A 22,134-nucleotide genomic window follows, 5' to 3' on the forward strand; every position below is an offset into this window, starting at 1 on the left:
ACCCCCTCCTCCCTCACCCACGCAAGTTTCCGCCCGGCGCCAGCTGCCCACATTCATGCAGCTATAGGCTGGCCGCTCCACATTGAAGCTGACCCAAAGCGGACGCGATCTCACTGCCACTGCCATTGAAGCGACACACCGGCCGAGGGCGCCGCCCGCGACGCTTCCCTGGTGTCCACGCCTGTTCAATGCCAGAGACGCGTTACTGGAGGGACCAAATGGATATCATGCCCGTTCAACGCCCCATCCATCCATATGCCGCCATTAAGCAGGCTCACCGGCCGAGAAACCAACTCCGGAGTTGTGCATTGACGCACCCGGATGCATGGCCTCACCTAAACCCGCTATTTAAAGGCGGTCACACCCGACTAACTCCACGCCACAACACAAGCCGCTCCCCATCATCCTCCCTTGCACTGCATCTGCCATGATTGCAGGTGGTGAAGCTCTGTGGGAGAGCCTTTCTACGGAGATGAAGCACGAGGTCGTCGCCCTTGCGGCCATCTGGCAGAGCTGCCATGCCAGGTGGACCGAGGCTAGCTTGCCAGCCAGCTCACTCGAGGTCTCTGACAACGAGGATGACCCCGTGATGGAGATGGGCTTCGATGACACCGCACCGGAGCCCGCGCCTGTGCACGCCAGCATCACCATGGAGCAGGCGCACTACAACACCGACATGGCAGAGGTGCAGCCTACGCCGGCGCCTATATCGGTGTTCCAGCAGGCGTAGAAAGAACAACGGGAGCAACACCGGCTGGCAGAGGGGCGGATCTACGGCGACCGGGCGAGCGAGGAGGCCGTGGAGGCCATGGCCACGGTGAACCCCAACTTCATCATGGAGCAGTGTGCCATCTATGAGGCCGTCTGCGCTCAAGCCGCCGCTCGCCAGAAAGCGGCCGCCGCGAAGGCGCAACTCAAGGCGATTGCGCAGGAGAATAGTGCTAGTTGCGCCTGCTACACGCCACTGACGAACTATCCAATGGCCCGGTGGGACGACGACGGCGTGGGCGCCACCATTTCCATCGTGGACCTCACATCAACAGGCGATGGAGAGGCCGAAGACTCCTCCAAGGATGAGTAGGGCACGGGAGCCTGCAAGGCCTCGTGTCCCATGTGGGTCGGTCTGTCTCCTGTGTTCTACTCTTCCTCACTGGAGACCGCATATTCACTTCACTTGTCCTAACGCTGGTGCTTATGGAGACGATGGATGGAGGAAACGGTCCTAGGAAGGGAACAACAAGGGCTTGGACGCCGGCGGTCGTTGTAGTTTTCTTCTTCTAAATGTTTGAAATATAATGAAAACCCGCCGTGTTTGCATGAATGACGTCCGTTTATGTAAATTATATCTGAACTTGAATGAAATCCGGCCGTGTTTACACAAATTTTGTCCGGTTAGTTCGGATGGTAGTTGAAATGTGTGCGAGCAGCGTTGGATGGCGGCCTATCATATCTATGTCCATGCACTGGTCCTCCTCTGTCCGTAGATGGATGCGGGGGGAAATCTGCGGATCGCCGTTGGAGATTCCTTAACCCCACATGCACGGAGAGGTTTCATGGACTATAGAGACGGGATGATGTGGAGAGATTTTATTCGAGAAGGAGGTGGGGGGCACCCAGTGAAATTCAAAGAGGGAGGGGGATTTATTACATTTGTAAAGATGCTTTGTAAAATCTATGCAAACCATTCGTGGATGTATAGTGGCATTTTTGGTTGTACACCTCACTTAGTCAAAAGCAATGAAAATGGAAGGAGTTTCCAACCAATATATGTTCGCTATTCGAAAAAACCAACATATGACCGTAGCTAAAAAGAATTGGTTAGAATTCTTCATTCGCCCTCGTCAATAGTGTCACCAAATACACCTCCTTAATTATTTAATCCTTTGATCTTCAAACACACAATAATTTCATTTACAGAAAAATAAACCGTCGGGCAGGCCAGACCAGCGTTCTTCAAAGCTACTCCCTCTGTCCACAAAATAAGTGAACATATAGAAATTTTAGAACAGATTATGGAGTATCACTTACGTGCCTACTATCCAAACCCATTCACAATACGAAGAGCATCGGCATGGCGGTGCTAACGAGGAGTCACCGCCATCCTGGAAGGGACGCCGCTGTCCATAAGGCCACTGCCGGAGGTGTGGGACAAATCGAAATGCTCTTCGGTGATCGTTATGATGGAATTCGATGTAGATGGAGTCAGTGTGACCAAGGAGCCCGTCTCCATGGAGGTTACAGATAGGAGGTCTTCTCCTCCAGGTAGAGCACTACGGATGTCATCGAGCTCCCTGGCGATGTCGGCCATGTAAGGCCTCGCGTCGGTGTCGTCTTGGCAGCACTTCAGGGCTAGCAAGAGGAACCTCGTGGCGAATTCCGGAGGGCACCAAGACATTCGGCTATCAATGATCCTAGAAATGTCTCCCGATTGGTAAGCTGCCTTAACCTACATCAAGGATCAGGTTACATATGTCACAGATAAAATTCTACCAAATTACTACTGACACTCTTACTGAACGGTCAGAAAAGCGCGAAAAGCTAAAAATTGATACTATATGTACCCTGCTTGTCATCTGCAAACAGATAACTGGACTGTACATTTGGATATGGATCAGGGTGGGAACCTCTTTACCTCTCTAACAATGTTTTTACCGAACTGGATTGGCTTCATTCCGGTCAATAGTTCAAGAAGCACAACACCAAGGCTATAGACATCACTTTTTTCTGTCAGCTTATTTGTTAGGAAGTATTCTGGATCAAGATAGCCCTACCAAAAGAAAAACATGATGGATATGATTAGCCCAACTAGCACACTACAAGTTCAATAAGTAGTAGGATCAGTTGTTTCCCATTGTGTTGCATGGAACATCAGTGATTAGATCATAGTGGGTGAAGATCTCGCTACGTTGCTAGGCGTGATAAGACTTACCGGAGTGCCCTTAACAACAGTGGAGATATGTTCTGCCAATGTTCCTTCAACATCCGGGATCGGAGCAAGCTTTGAAAGACCAAAGTCAGCCACCTTCGCTATGAACTTGGAGTCCAATAAAATGTTGGTGGTCTTAACGTCACGGTGAAATATAGGAGGATCTGCATCGGTGTGTAGATAGAGGATTCCCTTTGCAGCGCCCAACGCAACATTCAACCTCTGAGAAAAGTTCAGAGGTTGTTTACAAGTTTCTACATGAAGTGTTCAATTAGATTAGGTGCTTTACATCCAACACAAGTTCAAACCATGCACTTTGAGGAATGAAAAACAGCAAGAAATGAGATGTCATGTAGTCTAAATTCTTACAAGAACCAAAATAGAGGAATACTCCAAAATTGTCATTTGGATACCACACAGTAAAAACATAGGAATTCTAGACACAAGACAGAGAAAACATAAGGTAAGACCTGATGTTTGTTTTCCTAAAAAATCCTATGCATTGCCCCATTCCATAGGATTTTGGTGAGCTATTCGTTTGTTCCAAATGGCACCATAGGAATTTTTTCTATAGGAATTCAACCCTCCAAAATTCCTCCAATTTTAAGAAAGAGAGCACTAAATATACCAACACACATCACTTATAAACACACCAAATATACATTTTAGGAGGTTGTCTGGAATCATGGCCAACCTTGATGTAATAAACATGGTTATGCGAGATGAAAAGAAGCTAGGGAAAGTTGAATGTGCAATTTTTCCTCTTACTCACCAGAAAGATGATCACGTAGAGTGCCATTTGGCATGAATTCATACACCAGCATCTGCAAAACATAATTATCTATGAGCAACAATTACTGCAGTTTGCAGATACTCTTCCATATATTATAAGCTCAGCAAACCTAAGGTAACCTGAAAACCCTATCATAAGCATGTCTAGTACAACATTACCAATATATTTTTCTAAATACAATATTTTATTCTATGTAAATTATTTGAAAATTGAGACACACCTGTTCAACTTCTTCATCACAATAGCCAATTAGAGATACCAAATTACGATGATGCAATCTTGACAGCAATTCTATTTCCGTGACAAATTCATTTGAACCTTGGAGAGAATCTTCATGTGCTCGTTTGATTGCAACAGTTGCCCCATCAGCTAAATTTCCTTTATAGACTTTTCCATAACCTCCCAGACCAATTTCAGCTGAATCATTGAAATTATTTGTTGCTGTAGCCATTTCTTCCAACGTGAAGGATCTCACACCATCAACCTTGATAGAAAGCCTCGACAGTACTGCAAAATTATCTACTTCTTAAGTTGTTCTAGATTGAATTTAATGCCTACTGTAATTTTAAAGTTTACTTGCCATAGACTTGAAACATATAAGATGTTGTCTCTTTATAACTCGGATCTAATGTACTTGATGAGGCTGACAATAATAAATTCACAGTTTAAATCTAGTTTCCGGTATTACAGAGATTGTGATTGAGTAGCTTCTGACTAAAATAATGATGCTTCGATATGTTACAGTACTAGTTACTCCTTCCGTTCCAAAACACTTGTCGTGGTTTTAGTTCAAAGCAGCAAGGCATTTCCAATTTGTCAAACAGCAAGGATTTTATGTGTAGCACATGAAAAACCGGGAGTAATTTTCTAGTCCCGAGCTCAAATGAGCTCGGGTGAACAGTAAAACAAAAAAATATTGAAAAAAATTCAAAGAATTTTAGATTTTTTAGTGACAAGCATTGAAAAAGGTTTTCAACGGTTGCAAAATTTCATCATGAAATAACATTTGTAGAAGCCGTGAAATGGAAAAAAATAATCACTCAAAAATGCTTTTGGAAATGACATTGTTGGAGCATAAATTTTGTTTTTTTAGCCACGGATTCTACAATCACGATGAAATTTTGCAAGCCTTGAAATTTTTTGTCACTAAAAATGTTCATTTTTTAAAAAATGCTTTTAATTCTTTTATGTTAATGTTCACACGAGCTCATATGAGCTTGGGCTAAGAAAATCCATGTCTAGTACTCTTCTAGTCCCGAGCTCATGGGTGAACAGTAAGATCAAAAAATATTGAAAAAAAAATCTGAAACTTTTTAATGACAACCATTGACAAAAGTTTACAAGGCTTGCAAAATTTCATCGTGAAATGACAAACTATGTTTGCTAAACAAATATAGTGACTTACTTGAAGGCCTCGAAACTATTCGACGTTTTGAGCGTCTTCTCATTATAAAAAATGTTGCAACCACAGAAACTGCAATAGCACCAATAATTGTTCCTGCCAAAATCCCAGCTAGTGTGCCCTTTTTTAAACCTAATGGCACCGCTTCTGGGAATTCTGCGACAAAATAAAACATGTTATGATTAAAGTATCAGTATGAAACATGAAGTAGTGAATTTTAAGAAAAAAATATGCTCTGATTCCTCGTTAAGTTAGTGAAAAAAATTCATTATTTCTGTGGTTGGTTCCTCCCATCTCTTAGGAGAGTTTGGGTTGCCATGAACACCGGGAAACACATATTAGGGTATGGGATCCTAAATTCCCCAATCCCCTTACCTTCGTGAGCCCCTTGTGAAGGACCCCTTCTTTTGAGAAATTCTAGGGATATGAACAAGGGTAGGCCCACTTACAATTATCATGTTATGAATTACCTTAAATATCAATAAAAAATCATGGCATATAGGCTTTAAGAAGGAAAAGAAAAACCAAGATACATTATGTTGTGTGCAATAATTTATCGACATTTACCATAATAACACTAAACAACCGTATGAACTATATAGCACATATTTCGTATGCTAGGAGAATCAAATTAAGAAATTCGTGGTTTTTTTATTCTACTAGCATATAAAACAGCCACAGAAGCTCTGTTGATATTTTGTCACTTGTCTTGGCAAAATAAATGTACACAAGGATCACACATTTCAACCATTTGTTTAATATGATAGAATTATGAATGAAATCCTTCGGTGCAAAGTAAATTAACATACCATCTGCATAGGAACCAAGCGTGAAATTGAGAAGCTCGTAAGGACCGAAAATGTCTAACAGAGTAATCTCCCATCCAGCAAGTAATTGTCTGAGCCGCACAACTTCCAACATAGTGAATAAATTGGTGTTATTGGGGAATAACTTCAAATGCATATTCAGCCTTGGACCAGCCTCCCATGTGTACCGCTCAATGTATAGTTGGTATATACTCAGGTTCAGTACATAGGTTGAGTCCATCTCAAAGGCTTTTTTGTAGGAGCGGAAGTCCGAGATCCCTGGACTCTTCAGCCGAAATCCAACTCCGAGAGGCGCGGCACAAATGCAAGGTATAGGGGATAATGGGTTGTATTCATAATTTTTATCCATCGGGCAAGAAGCACAGTCTATACTAACTTGTGTTCCCTGTCCAGATGGTGCTTCACTTACAAATTTGGGTTGACAAAGTCCCGCTGCTCGAGCTGGATTGTCACATACAGGGTTTCCAGAAATCCTACAGAATAAATGATGGCAACTATTATTTGTCATATCAGACAGAGAAATGATTTGATTTATAAAACTCTTGTGATCAATATTGTATTTTTCCATATTATTGGATCTTTTGTATGCACTAGTAATAGCAATAGAATTTGCATATTCCCAGCAAACTATACAGCTGTTTGTGCAGGAAGTGCAAACTGACAAGGAAATTTTCCATGGAAAAGAACATACAGTATAATGACAGCTTTTGGAGGCTCAAATGCAGCTGGAATTGTGTCAAGGGAGTTGCTTTCAAAGTTCCTGCATTATAAAAAACATTACACATGCATATAACAAACATATTGCTGATGGAACAGCACCGTCGAGACAGTTTGCTTCAAACAACCTGTAAAATGGCATCTTCATATATCTCTAACAAAATAAGTAGCAAACTAGTGTTGGCCGACATACTTGTACTTGTAAAGTAAGTATGTTCAGATAATGTGCAAAAGTTTTGCTCATCTTTTCATTAAGCAGAAAAACAAGCTAATTTACAAGAAAATGTCAAAAGTTCTTGATCACAAGGTAAGGAAAAACCTCCACAAACCTAGAGAACACTGACACACTAGTATCAGTTTTCGCGAACTTATTTTTTCACTCACTAATTGTTTTGAGAAAGAACATGGTAATCTCTAGTTCAATAGTGAAAACATGATCATCAGTGGCATGAAAGGTTAGCTAGCACTACAAAAGCACAGTCGTTAAGGATTGGAGCATGGCTTTAAGTTAAACATTACTTACAAGAATTGAAGATTAGGCAGCCCGGAGAAGTTTGCCGGAATAGTTCCATTCAGAAAGTTATGTGATAAATCATTGTCAGAAACTAGAGGTTAGTCTGGTTATTGTAAATACAAGGTATAAAAGGTTGAAAAAACAGCATACATCGTGGTGATATTTGAAGCAAGTCTATCAACTGCTATAGATCCTGTCAGTTGGTTCCAGCTAAGATCCCTGAAAGTGCATGCCAGAATTAGCAAAGAGATGCAGAATAATCTCATGGATATTTTTTTTCTCGAACATGCACATAAGCATGCATCTTTGTATATTATAAGAAAATGCCAAGATGACGCAAAAGTACAACAACAATAGAAAAAAATAAAGCCGAAGAAAGAAAGAAAAAGAATGCCGAATATCCAATTCTGAGCCCGGGCTCATTTGCACCCGGTCAAGAAATAATTCATAAAAAATTCAAAAGAATTCAAAAAATCCAAAAAATTTGTGCATGGTAGATAATTTGGTGTGTGAGGTGCGCTCCAAATTTCAGAGCATTTGGACATTTGAGTAGCTCTCAGCAAAAAAAAAATTGGGTCAGAACAGTATACAAACAGTACACTATTTAACGGACCCCAAATTTGTCTTTTTTGCCGAGAGCTACTCAGGTGTCCAAATGATTTGAAATTTGGACCAGACATCACACACCAAATTATCTACCATGAAAAAAAATTGGATTTGTTTGAATTTTTCTAGTATTTGTTTTGATTTTTTTATTCGGCGCAGGTGCAGATGCTCCTGGGAGCCAAAACGCCTCACTGAAGGAAGGCAAACTATATATTAGGATGGGTGATTTTCTGACTGAAAGATAATTACATAGAAGTATATTGTAGGCAAAGCTATGAACAACAAATAAAGGATAATCTCTGATAGTAGGATGCAAACAATAGTAAGAATGAAAAGAAAGTGCAGCATTCATCTTGATTTGGACTTACAAATAGCCAAGTTCAGGTACACCACTCAGATCGGGAATAAATCCTTGCAAACTGCAATTTCTAAGACTCCTGGTGACATGAAAAGGATTATGAACTTGAACATATATATCTCTATTTCTATATTAAGTATGATAAAAATACAAAAGATTTACCTTTTGTTTGAACTAATCTCAACAAACCCAGAAGAAATGCCCATCATCCAAACAACCCTCGAGGCAGAACTAGAAATTTAGAATTATAGAGGTTTATAGAGATGTGGACTCAGTGCATCCTGATCTGGCTACTATATGGCACTCCTCCCATTGCATCACCGGCCTCATCTGGATTTGACCAAAGCTCGTGGTTGTTTGTTTGCAACTACGGTCCTTCCTATCTATGTTTTTCTTTTTCAGCGATGGTTGCTGCTCTGGTGCGCTGGCCTTTTAGGGCCTTAGCACGAAGGCTTTCCGACTGTCAACTACAACAAGTTTTTCTTGGCTCCAGTGAGGGAGGGGCGATAACAGTTGCTAGGTGGTCCATGGACCTAGTTGTAATCTTTTTACTTGTCTAAATATGTTGTTATTACATCTTACTAATAGATCGAAATAATTTTTTCACAAAAAAAGAGAGGGCCTTCCAAAGGAAGAAGCACAATATGCAGGCAGTGGCTTCAGACATCATGGTGGAACCGAGAACTGACGGAGTGCATTCCACCACCAGTCGCACGAACTGCCATGGGAATAGGCTTTACTGTGTGTTTCTTGTGTTTAGTTACCTTTTATCAGGTCTCGATAGCCATATCATTGCACAACTCTTTGCAACTAAAACAAATTCTTAGTTAAATGACATCCAAAAATTAGCATGTCTACAAGTCAAGAATAAACTGAAAAATAATCCACAACATTGATACAACAGGCATCTACCATGCCCAAATTTTGAAAATCTAAATTATCCACATCAAGAAACGGAAACTACAAATCCTGCTGCGAATAGTTGATACGCAGCAGAACTTTTAGCTCGGTACTATCCAGTATCCTCAGCATGATTTCGCTCTTAGTCTGACCATGTGTAAATAAATTTGAAGTTGAAAAGGTTTTATGAAAGGCAGATGCAAGTTGTGTCAGTGTTGTCGACTTCTCTTTCAGAGTTTTTCAAGACTTCCAGAGGTGGTAATTTGGATTCTAATACAATGGTATCCCTGCACCTTACTCAAGTACTAAAACGGAAAGGAAGGACGACAGGGAGGAAAGGCGTTGTACTCACAGCTTTAAAAGTGTCCTTATGTTGTTGTATGCATCAGGGATGGAACTTCCACTGAAGTTATTATTATCAGCCTGACTAGAAGTAGAAAGATACAGATGTAAGGAATGAATGTTGTTAGCTGACAGATATCCAACATCAATATGATCTTAAAGGAGACAAAAATTCTGAGTGAAAAATATTTGCTATTGTTTAGTAACACAAGAAAGGCAAAACCAAATTATATTTAAGTGACACTAATACACCAGCGAAGGTATATCATAGAGTATACTCCTAAAATTTGTACCATCACTTAATATTCTCAAACGAGCAAAACCAAAATAATCATCACGCTACCAACATCATATATGTATATTATTTGAAAGAAACCAGAACACAGTCTTAAATAAAGTAATTTCCTATGTCAAAGAAGAGTCTCATTGAGTATATAAATTGTGCTTACATGATTTTCAAACTACGTGTCTCCGCTAATTTTGGAGGAAGAGGTCCAGACAAATTATTGGCATCCACAAGCCTGCACAGATAATATTACGAGACAATTTTACACACAACCGATATTGCATAACTGGGGAAAAACTTAGAACTCAAAATAAAAGCAGGGTCCACTTACAAATGAAGGAGCTCAGGCAATCTGGACAACTCAGATGGAATTTGCCCACTTAATGAATTATTGTTCATGTGACTAATGGTAAAAGGAGAGTCAATATTAAAAAGATGCTTAAATAAGAGGCAATGTACGAATGCAAGTGAGAAGGTTATGATCCTGAAACTTACAGATGTTTTATGCTTGTTAAATTAGCAAACGACTTAGGTAAGGGTCCAGATATTTGATTTTGGTCGATTTGCAATCTATTTAAGTTCTTCAGATAGCCAATCTCATCTGGTAGGGAACCAGATAGTTGATTACCATTTAAAGCTCTGCAGAAAATGAAGATTATTATGAATGTTTACTTGTATCTAGAGATATTATACTCATCTTCCATATAGAATTGAAGGAAAATACTAGACAGTGACACATTTATGTCTGGACAAAAGGGAATGTAGAAGGGTACAAGGAAAAATCCACACCAAATATTTCCACAAGATGAAAAAAATGTTCAAAGATGTGCTAAACTAATTAAGATGAGGTAAAATCAGATATACACAAAAGTGGCTAGGAAGTTATGTACATATATATTTGAGAGAAAATATGCATTTTAAAGTTTTGTACATCCAAAGCCATGTTGTTTAAGCCCATTTACTTCAGACTTTAGATAAACAACAGAAAATAGAATTGAACCATTGTGTTGTCTAATACTCTATTTAAGCCCATTGCTTACTCTATTTTGTGTCTACAAATCTGCTTGTTATTAAAAAGATGAGGCAAAAGACAAATGCTAACCCTAAATGTTGAATTAGATACATCGGATTTTATTTGTTTTGGAGAACAAAACGGATGTCATTTTCAACATGTGGCCTAGCAAGACAAACAGTACAAGGGGTTCATGTCCACACTGGCAAATGAGTATGAAAGTTAGCTTAGATAAGAGAACTTACATAAGATTGAGTGTTGTTATATTGCCTATCTCTTTCGGGATGTTACCAGTCAAATTGTTCCACATAAAATTCCTTCCAAAATAGAGAAATATAGCAGTTAGTTCACATACGTTTGGTACCTAATGGCACAATGCAGAATAAAGATAGAAATGGTTCAAATGGAACATTCTGGTTATGTCATTTCCATAAATATATTTTGTCAGACAATCTGGGCCTTGCTAAAAAAACCACTTTACATCTAAAACATGAAGTGGTTCCCTTTAACAAGAAAACATGAAGTGCAATATTGAAACAAAAACACTTTTTTAGGTAATATTGAAGAACCACTTGAAAGCACTGAATTTACTTCGTCTGTTCACAAATATAATGTGTTTTGAATATTTCAATATGAACTATATACGTGCTGAAATGAGTGGACAAACACATTAAAATGTGTCTGTATACATTCAATTCAAAAAAGTTAGAACATCTCGCATTTATGAACGAAGGGAGTGGTTAGCAACTTTAAATAATAATACAATTATACTACACTTACAAGTTTCTCAGCTGAGACAGGAGACCAATCTCTGGTGCCAAAGTTCCAGAAAGATTCATCTTAAACAACTCCCTACGTGGGGAAAACGTATGCATTATTAAGCGGAACAGGACATGGTAATTGGTATCTGATCAACATATTATGCATTGTACAGAAACGGTAGTTAAATGAATAACAAGCAGATTTGTAGACACAAAATAGAGTAAGCAACAAAAGCATCAACCAATGGCCATTATTTTGACCAGGGACTGCAAACATGGTCTGAAATAGTAAACAAGAGGAGTACAGTACAATACAAATAATGCTAAAAACAATGTTAAATAGGGGTGTGGGGGATTTAATGACTTTATAAGATTTCAGTAATAAAGTTTGACTGTTATAGACTTTGGTCTAACAAAATATGGGAGAGACTCATACGAAATCCATGGATATCCTTAAAAGAAAATTGGAGATGTGGAAGTCTCTAGCTATTTCAGTTATAATTTAACTTGGTAGCTCCTTTTAGGCTTTTATGGTTGTTGCCATTATCTGTGAGCAGAAGTTTGTTGCGACTTGCAATATTAATTGCTTCAGCAAAGGGTTCACTGTTACACAGGAGAAAAACATCGGAGCTAACCATTAACATGAATGGGAAAAAGGAATTTTTGATTTAAATAAGGATGGTGTGCCAATCATACAACTCTGTTACATGAAGATATGTATCACTGGATATCTTGTGGCAGATGACTCCTGTCCAGTTTGATGTGCATGGATCTCCTCTATTCCATTTCTTAAGGTTGTTTATAGGATCAATTAACCTGGCTTTGATAGCATTGAGAGCATTTGCTGCATGTAAGAGAGACAATGTCAATCTTCAGAGGGATATAATGTTGATATATTATCTCTGTAAAAACCACCATCTAGTTATGCTTATATCCACTATGTTACTAACTAATAGGATATCGTGTGTGTTAATGCGAGACTACTTTCACCCCCGGTGATTACGCAAAGAAATGCGAGACTACTTTGATTAGTCCATGAGTATTAACTAATTACTTGTGGAATATACATCACATCTTGAGAAAATTGAGAAAACCAATTACTTGTGGAACTCTTGAAGATGTCCATACATACAAACAAATAAATCTAACAAAACCTGCACAAGCAGAGCGTGCAATAAGAAAATGGGATCTAATACAATAAGGTAGCGTGCAATAAGCCAATAGTGAACAATTAGGAGCCAAAGGGTATCTTCCAACTAACAACTACAGGTTACCTTCAATAGGGTGAGTGCTTTGTCCCCTTACAACTGTCATCTGGAAAATGCACAGAATAAGCAGGATTGCTACATACGGGAACCCTCCAGATCTAGCCATGTCTGTACAAGAGAACTGGCAGCAACTTGGTACCGGTGTCAATTGCTAAGAATCTGAGATCACAAACAGGCATAAAAACAAATGCTTAGGACCATTCAATAGATTGATGCCTTCAAAATGGAGGTGCTTATTCCCGCCATCTAAGGTTTTTATTCCGAGAAAACGCAAAGCTTACGTCTCGACGAATTGATGGAAAGGAAGATGTATAACTATATAGAGGAAATTGCACAAATACACAACTTTTGGGGCTGAGGTAACACAAAACAACAACTCCAGGACTAATCGGTAACAAAGAAACACAAATGAACTAGTTTTATCTTACAAAAACTGTCCAAGTTTTGAATGGTTGGGCTAAATTGGCTGAAAATTCCCTAGATTGATCATTTAAGATGTTTCGAATTACTGTAAAAAATAGTTTTTTTACTTTGAATTTTTGGAGAAAAATTGACCCATACTTACAAAAGTTGTCCAGATTTTAAAATGGATGGGCTAAATTGGCTGAAAATTTCCTAGATTGATCATTTAAGATTGAACCCACATGTCATAATTCTCCTTAACTAACTAATCAGAACAAATTTGTGTTTCTTGTTACCGAGTCCTGGAGTTGTGGTTGTCTGTTAAAATCCCCTGGAGTTGTGGTTTTGTGCTACCCCAGCTCCAAAAGTTTTATATTTGTGCAATTTCCTCAATAGTATAAAACCAAGACTAGGCCAAAACACCGGTTGTAATGTTTGTCTAACAACTCTGAGGAGAAGGCAAGGTTGGGTCGCTCCCGCTTTGAAGAAGACAGACGTGGTCACGAGTCAGTCGCCTTGAACCGGTGCCAGATGGCACCCGCCTTCAGAACACTACACCACCACACAGCGTTGCATCCCTTGTCTATCGCAACACAGACATATATCCCTCGAAACTCATAAACTGGCCCCATGCAACCAAGTCACACTATGGGATCCTTCACGGTCCACTGCCCATACTATCCATGGTAGATGCAATAGCAGGTTGCGGATGCACCTAAGATCTACCGAATAGAGCAAAAGTGTATGACACCGATTCATACACCAACCTAGGGTCAGACCTCCAAGAATTGAATAAACCAGACTACCACACTAGCGGTAGACAACACAACCACCATCAAACCGTACTACCATCTACTTCCTCTGCACCAAAATAATTGAAGTTTTAGGATTTTCTTAAGTCAAACATTTGAAGTTTGACCAAGTATATAGAAAAACCCGCAATCATCTACGATATTAATGAAAATGCATTTCATAATGAATCTAGTGAAGTAAAATTTGGTTTTCTAGATGTTTATATATTTTTCTAGACTTGGTCAAATTTAATGAAGCTTGACTTAAGACAATCCTAGAACTTCAATTATTTTGAAACAGAGCCATGAGTTGGTTGCGAGATCTTATGGGTTTCACCTCTAGCCTACCCCAACTTGTTTGGGACTAAAGGCTTTGTTGTTGTTGTTGTTGTTGTAGAGGGGGTACATAGGAATGCCACATAAGCAGTGATTTGTGGGTTTGACTTGTCAGATTGACATTTTTTAAGGTAATACTGACAACAGTTTGATTAAATGGAGTTAAATAGAGGAATTTCTTTAAATGGGATAAAACCTGACACAGATGTGAAACTTAGGGGTAAAAGATTGAATTAAATCATTAGAGAAAGTAAGTCAACTCACAATATACTCACTACTCCCACCATCTTATAATAATAGTGTTTTTTTGCAAAAGTCAAGCTACACTAATGTTGACCAAGTTTATGAAGAAAATAATCTATATTGACAATATCAAATATGAAAATACCATTCATGATCAGTCCAATGGCATTGATTTGGTACTCTATATGTCGATAATTATTTCTAGAAATTTGATCAAATTTTGCAAGACTTGATTCAAGAAATTCTAATAAGCATTATATTTAGGGCAGAGGGGGTATTAAACTCCACAACTGATGATAAAAAATACATTTAACAATGTCCAAAACAGCAATTGAGACTTTTTTTGAGATAAGAAATTCAGACTTGATCAGGCCTGTTAAGGCCGGAACCGGATCCTTAGGCCTTGTACGATGGGAGGTGCTTAGGAGAGGTGCTTAGAGAAATAAACCAGGCTTTTTTTAAGCATCAGTGCTTATTTGTACAGGGTAGACGCTTAACTAAGCGTCTCTCCTGTAGAAATAAGCACCGGTGCTTCAGAAAAACTCGGTTTATTTTCCTAAGCACCTCTCTAAGCACCTCTCATTGTACAATGCGTAACATTCAAAAGGAAAGTCACTGTGCTACAGTGCTAGTCTAGTGTAAAATGAAGAAGGAAAGTTAGAGACTCTTAGTAGGTACTCCCTCCCTCCAGTCCTTTTTACTCCGCGTATTAGATTTGAGTCAAGTCAAACTTTGCAAAGTTTGACCAAATATATACTAAAAAATATCAACACCTATCATACCAAATATATATTCCATGAAACTAGATTTCATAATGAATCTAACAATATTGATTTCGCATTGTAAATGGTGATACATATTTCTATTAGCTTGGTCAAAGTAAAGATGCTTTGACTTTAGACAAAACTTATATGCAGACTAAAAAGGATCGGAGGGAGTAGCTAGCAGGTTGTTTACTTTTGTTATGTACTATAAATATAAATAATTCGAAATTAATTTTATTTCACCATCAATTTGTTTATATATAATTACTATAAATGTACACAGTAGATCATCAATTTACAAAATAATTTAAGTCATTTTAGTCTTCATTATATGGATAGAAAGAGGGAAATTAGGATCCTGTAGCTTATCTAACATTCCTTATCAATGTTAGAGGATCCGGTTCCGTTAAGGCCGTGCACAAGTTAAATTGGAGGGTCTTTTTTTAGCGAGAAGGTAAATTGGAGTAAATGACTCCAGATGTACAGGTAAAATTTTGCACGGTAGTAGCATACACGTTTCCACAAAACATTGGCCACTATGTCAGTTTTCAGTTATGCAGACACAGATGCCTTTGGAAAATGGAAGGTGGAAACGGGGAAGTACGAGAATCCAAAAAAAAAAAAAGAACTAAGAAACCAAGAAAACTGTGATGAACAGATGAAGGAAAGACTGTGAACACAGCTCGAGTGAAAAAAACTTCAATCAGAACAAGAAGAAGAAGAAAGGTGAAGTGAACTAGCGACCGGAAAATCAATGAGTTTCTTCTTTACCCAACAGAACGTTAACGTAATTTCGGCCAAAAAAAAACAGAACATTAGCGGGCGTAGAAAGAATGGAAAGAGAAGGAGAAACTGACCTCAAGCCCTGCTCCCAGACAGCAATTGAATTGATCCGATTCAACGCAGCTGCGTCGATACAGCAGAGAGGAGCAGCAGCCGGCGGATACCTGGCCGGAGACGACTCCAGAGCTCGGGCGCAGGCGAGCAAATGCGGACGCGGACGCTTCCTCCCCGACGGCGACTACGGGTAAGCGAGGCGTCCACCTTTTGTACCCGGCCGCCCGTTCGCGATTGCGGCGTCCGCGGCACGACCCAGTGGAGCTTCAACGTAGTACGAACAGGTGTGGGGGCAACAGGACGCGGCACGGCCTTGGCAGTTGACACCAGTACTAATCACTAGTTTACTCGCGCGGCTTATTATTTTGTTGCGTCTGACACGATATAAACGCACACGTTCACACACGCGCGCACACGTAGCATTCACCTTATGAACACACGAGTGCTGCCTATGTATGGTGCTAGTTCAGCCATATTTTAGGACTCCGCTAAAAATCTGACGTCAGATTTTTTATCATGGCAAATTAAACTTTTTTTATGGCAAATTGTGTTGTCGAGGACGACAAGTTTAGTTAGCAAGCATGACAAATCTGGCCTATGCTAGGATTTTGCCGTGTCTTAAACTAAATTTGTCATCCTCACGCCAACTAAATTTGCTATTAAAAACCTTTGATTTGTCATGCTTAAAAATCTGGCGTCAGATTATTAGTATTATCGATATTTTATGTAGGCGCTCTTGGGGTCGCCACACGGGCTGTGGATTCACGCCATCTATTGATGACACAAAATTCAGATAATATTGGATGGAGTCATATCATAGTTGCTTCAATTCGTTGAATGAAGCAGGCGCCTTAGAAAAATGTAGGGTGGTACCCAGCGGATGAAGGAGCCAATGACGATGCAGCCACATGTGCTCCCTACTAACGGGTCTCCCGGCAAGACAACTGGCTAGCAAAGTCAGCGAGCCCAGGCTGCGTAAGTTGAGTGTGACCAGCCAAGGAACAATTGTTGGCAGCACCAACACTTCATCGCCTGTTTTTCGCCACTTGCATTTTTGTACGGCGCCATTGATCAGTCCAAGACAATGACACTCCGATACATAGTACGAGACTGTACTACTCTTCCCTTTTTTGTAGCCGCAAACCGTAGAACTATTGTTCTATGGTATTTTTTCATTACATAAACAAAAGTATGTTACAAATGAGGGAGGAACAGAAGGAAGAAAGAATTGAAAAGGAGATCCTCTTTGTGAGCTAGGATAATTCACAATTCAGTAATTAACCTTGGGCTTGGTCGAGGGAGAGGAGAAGATCTCTGGCGAGATCATCGCGGCTTACATTACCACCGCTCACCACAACATGCGCGTATGTTGTTGTCTCCAGGAAACCAATTTGTTGGATATTTCTCCTGTTTTCGTTATGGAAGCCTTAGACACGGATTTTGATGGTTACCCGCTGGAGGCCACCGGTGGTTGACTTGTATGTACGGTCCGTAGGAGGACGCGGACAAGATTGCTTTCCTCGACGGGATGTGAGAGGTGCAAATTGCCTATCCATGCCTCCGGTGACTTTAATATGAACTACTCCCTTCGTTCCTAAATAATATTTGTCTTTTAGAGATGTCAAATGGACTACCACATACGGATGTATATAGACATATTTTAGATTGTAGATTCACTCATTTTGCTCCATATATAGTCACTTGTTGAAATCTCTAGAAAGACAAATATTTAGGAACGGAGGGAGTAGCTAGCATGGCGAGGACAAAAAATATGACAATCTTCGCCGCCACATGAGGGGGAGATTTTCCTGCTTCCTAAATGATTGCGAGCTCAAAGAGTTGTATCTTCATGGTCGTCGTTACACATGGTCTAACGAGCGTGCCGCTCTGTAACGCCCACGATGCGGCTATATCTCCCACGTGTCGAAGCACGACTTAGAGGCATAACCGCATTGTAAGCAATGTCGCAAGTGGGGTAATCTTCACACAATTCATGTAATGAAAAAGGGAAAAGAGGTACATAGTTGGCTTACACTCGCCACGTCACACAATAGCATAAATATCATTACATTCATCCAGATACAATCAAGGTCCGACTATGGAACCAAAGTAAAGATAACCCCAAATGCATAATGTCCCCGATCGCCCCAACTGGGCTCCACTACTGATCGTCTGGAAAGGAAACGTAGTATCGTCCTGAGTCCTCATCGAACTCCCACTTGAGCTCAGGCGTATCTCCTGGAGCGGTATCATCGGTCCCTGCATCTGGTTTTGAAGGAATCTGTGAGTCAAGGGGACTCAGCAATCTCACACCCTCGCGATCAAGACTATTTAAGCTTATAAGAAGGGTAAAAGGTATGAGGTGGAGCTGCAGCAAGCACTAGCATATATGGTGGCTAACATACGCAAATGAGAGCGAGAAGAGAAGGCAAAGGCACGGTCAATAAACTATGATCAAGAAGTGATCGTAGAACAACCTACGATCAAGCATAACACGAGACCGTGTTCTCTTCCCGGACTCCGCCGAAAAGAGACCATCACGGCCACACACGCTGTTGATTCATTTTAATTAAGTTTAAGTTTCAAGTTTTTTTACAACCGGACATTAACAAATTCCCATCTGCCCATAACCGCGGGCACGGCTTTCGAAAGTTCAAATCCCTGCAGGGGTGTCCCAACTTAGCCCATCACAAGCTCTCACGATCAACGAAGGATATTCCTTCTCCCAAGACATCAGACTCGGAATCCCGGTTACAAGACATCTCGACAATGGTAAAACTAAACCAGCAAAGCCACCCGAATGTGCCGACAAATCTGATAGGAGCTGCACATATCTCGTTCTCAGGGCACACCGTATGGGCAAGACGTCGGGTTGGCATAGACCCTGGTTGCCCAGGGGGCGCCGGACATCGCCCAGTTTGGACCAACGCTTAGAGAAGCACTGGCCTGGGGGGTTAAAATAAGGATGACCCTTGAGTCCGCGAAACCCAAGGGAAAAAGGCTAGGTGGCAAATGGTAAAACCAAGGTTGGGCCTTGCTAGAGGAGTTTTATTCAAGGCGAACTGTCAAGGGGTTCCCATTATAACCCAACCATGTAAGGAACGCAAAATCAAGGAACATAACACCGGTATGACAGAAACTAGGGCGGCAAGAGTGGAACAAAAGACCAGGCATAAGGCCGAGCTTTCCACCCTTTACCAAGTATATAGATGCATTAAAGTAGACAAGATATAATAATGATATCCCAACAATAAACATGTTCCAACAAGGAACAAACTCTAATCTTCACCTGCAACTAGCAACACTATAAGAGGGGCTGAGCAAAGCGGTAACATAGCCAAACAACAGTTTGCTAGGACAAGGTGGTTTAGAGGTTTGACATGGCAATATGGGTGGCATGATAAGCAAGTGGTAGGTATCGTAGCATAGGCATAGCAAAAGAGTGAGAATCTAGCAAGCAAAGATAGAAGTGATTTCGAGGGTATGGTCATCTTGCCTGCAAAGTTCTCCGAGTTGATGTTAGCTTGATCCTCGTAAACGTACTCAATGGGCTCCTCGATCACGTACTCGTCTCCCGGCTCTACCCAAAGCAAGAACACAAGCAAAGGGACACACGATCAACCACGGTGCGATGCACAAGCAACATGATGCAAAACATGGCATGATATGCGGGACGTGATATGCGATGCATATGCATGTTTTGGAAAGGAAAGATTGAACCTGGCCTCATCTTGGAAAACCAAGAGTGCCACTGGAAAGATGAGTTGATTTCGGTCGAAATCGATATAAAGATCACCGGAATCGGATGCACGGTTTGCAAATGGCAAGCAAAACAATAATGGCGCAAAGCTGCGATTAACAGCACGGGGCCATCTAAATGCAACAAGAACAACAAGCTACTGCAGTCTAACATAGCAACAAAGCACATGGCAGGGATCCACTCAAGATGCTTGACAAAAGATGAACACTGAGCTACGGCTAATTCACTCAATAGCAGGTTCAAACAAGCATGGAAAAAGTGCAAAAGATAACAGGTTACAGACTTAGAGAAAATAACAACATGTCAGGATTTAACATCAGGAAGCAATGTTTAGAGCAAGATAACAACATGCTACAGGAACATATCATGGCAAATCAAGGCATGGCATGAAGATACTCAAAGCATACAAAAAAAGTCCCTTACTGACCATGAGCCAAAAGGGATCAGAAAATACAATGAAAATCATGTGAACACAACAACTTTCGTTAACAGATTCAGACTTAGTAGAAAACTGGAACATGGCAAAACAGATTCACGTAGGCATGTTTACGAGCTCGATGCACTCACCACAAGGCATTGCATGACAAAATAAGCATACACCCAGCAAGTAGACATGACATAGAAGGTAAACATGGCAAGAACAACCTCATAGCATGCACGGATCAACTACAACAACCTCAGCAAAATTGCTTAACATGTAAACAATCTACCAGGAAAATTTTATAGCAAAAGTAGAGCTCGATTGAGTCATGATAGGGTGCTCCATAATTGCAAACAAAGACATGGATGGATAGAGCATAACATTATCTCAAAATCACCCTTACTGAACATGCTCAAAAGAAGCATGGATCACTCTGTAGCAACAAGAATACATGGCATAAAATATTATCAGGGAAAAGACTTAGAAGATTTCTAAGTCCCTGAAATCAGCAACATTATGAGGGCTACTTTGCATGCTTGTGCTAGTCACCACAGAGATCACAAAAATACATGGTATACACCCCTGTAAAGATGGCATGGCATACTTCAAAACACATGTAGGGCTCAAGTTCATAGGAGGCACACATTAATCATGGCAAAAATGACAAATGTCCAATTACTGATAAGAATCTGAAACTAACATTGCATAGCACTCTTGCAACAGCATTTAGGGCAACAAGATGAACTCAAATGAACATGGTGCAATGGAATGAAATGAAGTACTCGTCGAGACGAACAATTTGATATGCTGCACGCCCGAAACGGAGCCACGGATGCAGAGATATGATGCAATGAAAAACGCTAAAATTAATAGGACTTAGGGCAAAATTAGGTCAACCTCTCAGATCCGGATCTAGATCGGGCACGGACTTCGAGGAGGACCGGAGCTTCTAGCCGGAGCAGAGGCCGTGGTGGCCGGACTTGGCTGGATCCGGTCGCCGGGGCGGCGCGAGGCGGCGAGGGACGGCGAGGGCGGCGGTGGCGCGGCGGGGCGGCGCCGGAGCAAGCGCGGCGGACGGCGGCGCTTGTCAGCGTCGACGGCGAGGCGGCGCCGGCGTCAAGGTGGAGCAGGGCGGAGCGGGGCGGCGCGACGAAGGGACGGGCGACGCGGTGAGGGGCGCTCGCCTCGAGCGAGTGGCGGCGGCGACCAAGCCTCGGGGGCCCGTCCTGGGCTTGGCTGGCCGGCGGCGCGGGAGGCGGCGGCGGGCCACGTGGCGGTGCGGGGTTCGTCGGGTGGAGCCGGACGGACACGTCCGGCCTAGTGGTTTGTGTCCAGCGGCACGAGAAGAGGGAGGGGGCTAGGGTTTGATCCGAAAATTTCGAGGGAGAAGCCTTTTTATAGGTAGAGGGAGCTAGGAGGCTCCAAATTGAGCACGGTTTGCGGCCACGCGATCGTGATCGAACGACCGAGATGATGGAGGGGGTTTAGGTGGGTTTTAGGCCACTTTGGAGAGGTGTTGGGCTGCAACACACACGAGGCCTTTCCGGTTCTTCGGTTAATCGTTGGAGTATCAAACGAAGTCCAAATGGCACAAAACTTGAGAGGCGGTCTACCGGTAGTAAACGAAGGCCGCTTGGCAAGTCATGGTCCAATCCGAAAATGTTTAACACCCGCACACGAAAAGAGGTAAAAGGGGACACCGGAGGACATAGGAGCGCCGGAATGCAAAACGGACAACGGGGAAAATGCTCGGATGCATGAGACGAACACGTATGCAAATGCGATGCACATGATGACATGATATAAGATGCATGACAAAGACAAAACAATACGCAGACAAAAACCCAACAACAAGGAAATATCATAAC

At 41.3% G+C, this 22,134-nt stretch overlaps 1 protein-coding gene across 1 annotated transcript; it reads right to left on the minus strand.

Moving 5' to 3' along the window:
- Positions 1-1,784: 1,784 nt before the first annotated feature.
- Positions 1,785-13,098, minus strand: LOC123058718 (probable LRR receptor-like serine/threonine-protein kinase At1g06840). Its single transcript, XM_044481414.1, has 19 exons — positions 12,719-13,098; positions 12,261-12,288; positions 11,464-11,535; positions 10,929-11,000; positions 10,167-10,310; positions 10,003-10,074; positions 9,835-9,906; positions 9,396-9,470; positions 8,154-8,222; positions 7,332-7,398; positions 7,189-7,262; positions 6,640-6,708; positions 5,931-6,421; positions 5,125-5,277; positions 3,940-4,226; positions 3,699-3,750; positions 2,930-3,180; positions 2,633-2,767; positions 1,785-2,446 (listed from the first exon to the last, which is right to left on the minus strand). The coding sequence occupies exons 1-19, from the start codon at positions 12,816-12,818 to the stop codon at positions 2,081-2,083; spliced, it is 2,649 nt and encodes an 882-aa protein (XP_044337349.1). The 5' UTR covers positions 12,819-13,098; the 3' UTR covers positions 1,785-2,080.
- Between the last annotated feature and the right edge of the window lie 9,036 nt (positions 13,099-22,134).

This window comes from Triticum aestivum, chromosome 3A (genome assembly GCF_018294505.1).
Source record: "Triticum aestivum cultivar Chinese Spring chromosome 3A, IWGSC CS RefSeq v2.1, whole genome shotgun sequence".
NCBI classification, from domain to species: Eukaryota; Viridiplantae; Streptophyta; class Magnoliopsida; order Poales; family Poaceae; genus Triticum; species Triticum aestivum.

Excerpts from the sequence above, each read along its gene's own strand:
- LOC123058718 (XM_044481414.1), bottom strand. The coding sequence starts at position 12,818 with ATGGCTAGATCTGGAGGGTTCCCGTATGTAGCAATCCTGCTTATTCTG. Across the intron at positions 8,223-9,395 it reads ATAAGGACACTTTTAAAGCT|GAGTCTTAGAAATTGCAGTT; the intron begins GTGAGTACAACG and ends TCATGTCACCAG. Across the intron at positions 2,447-2,632 it reads GTAAAAACATTGTTAGAGAG|GTTAAGGCAGCTTACCAATC; the intron begins GTAAAGAGGTTC and ends TCCTTGATGTAG.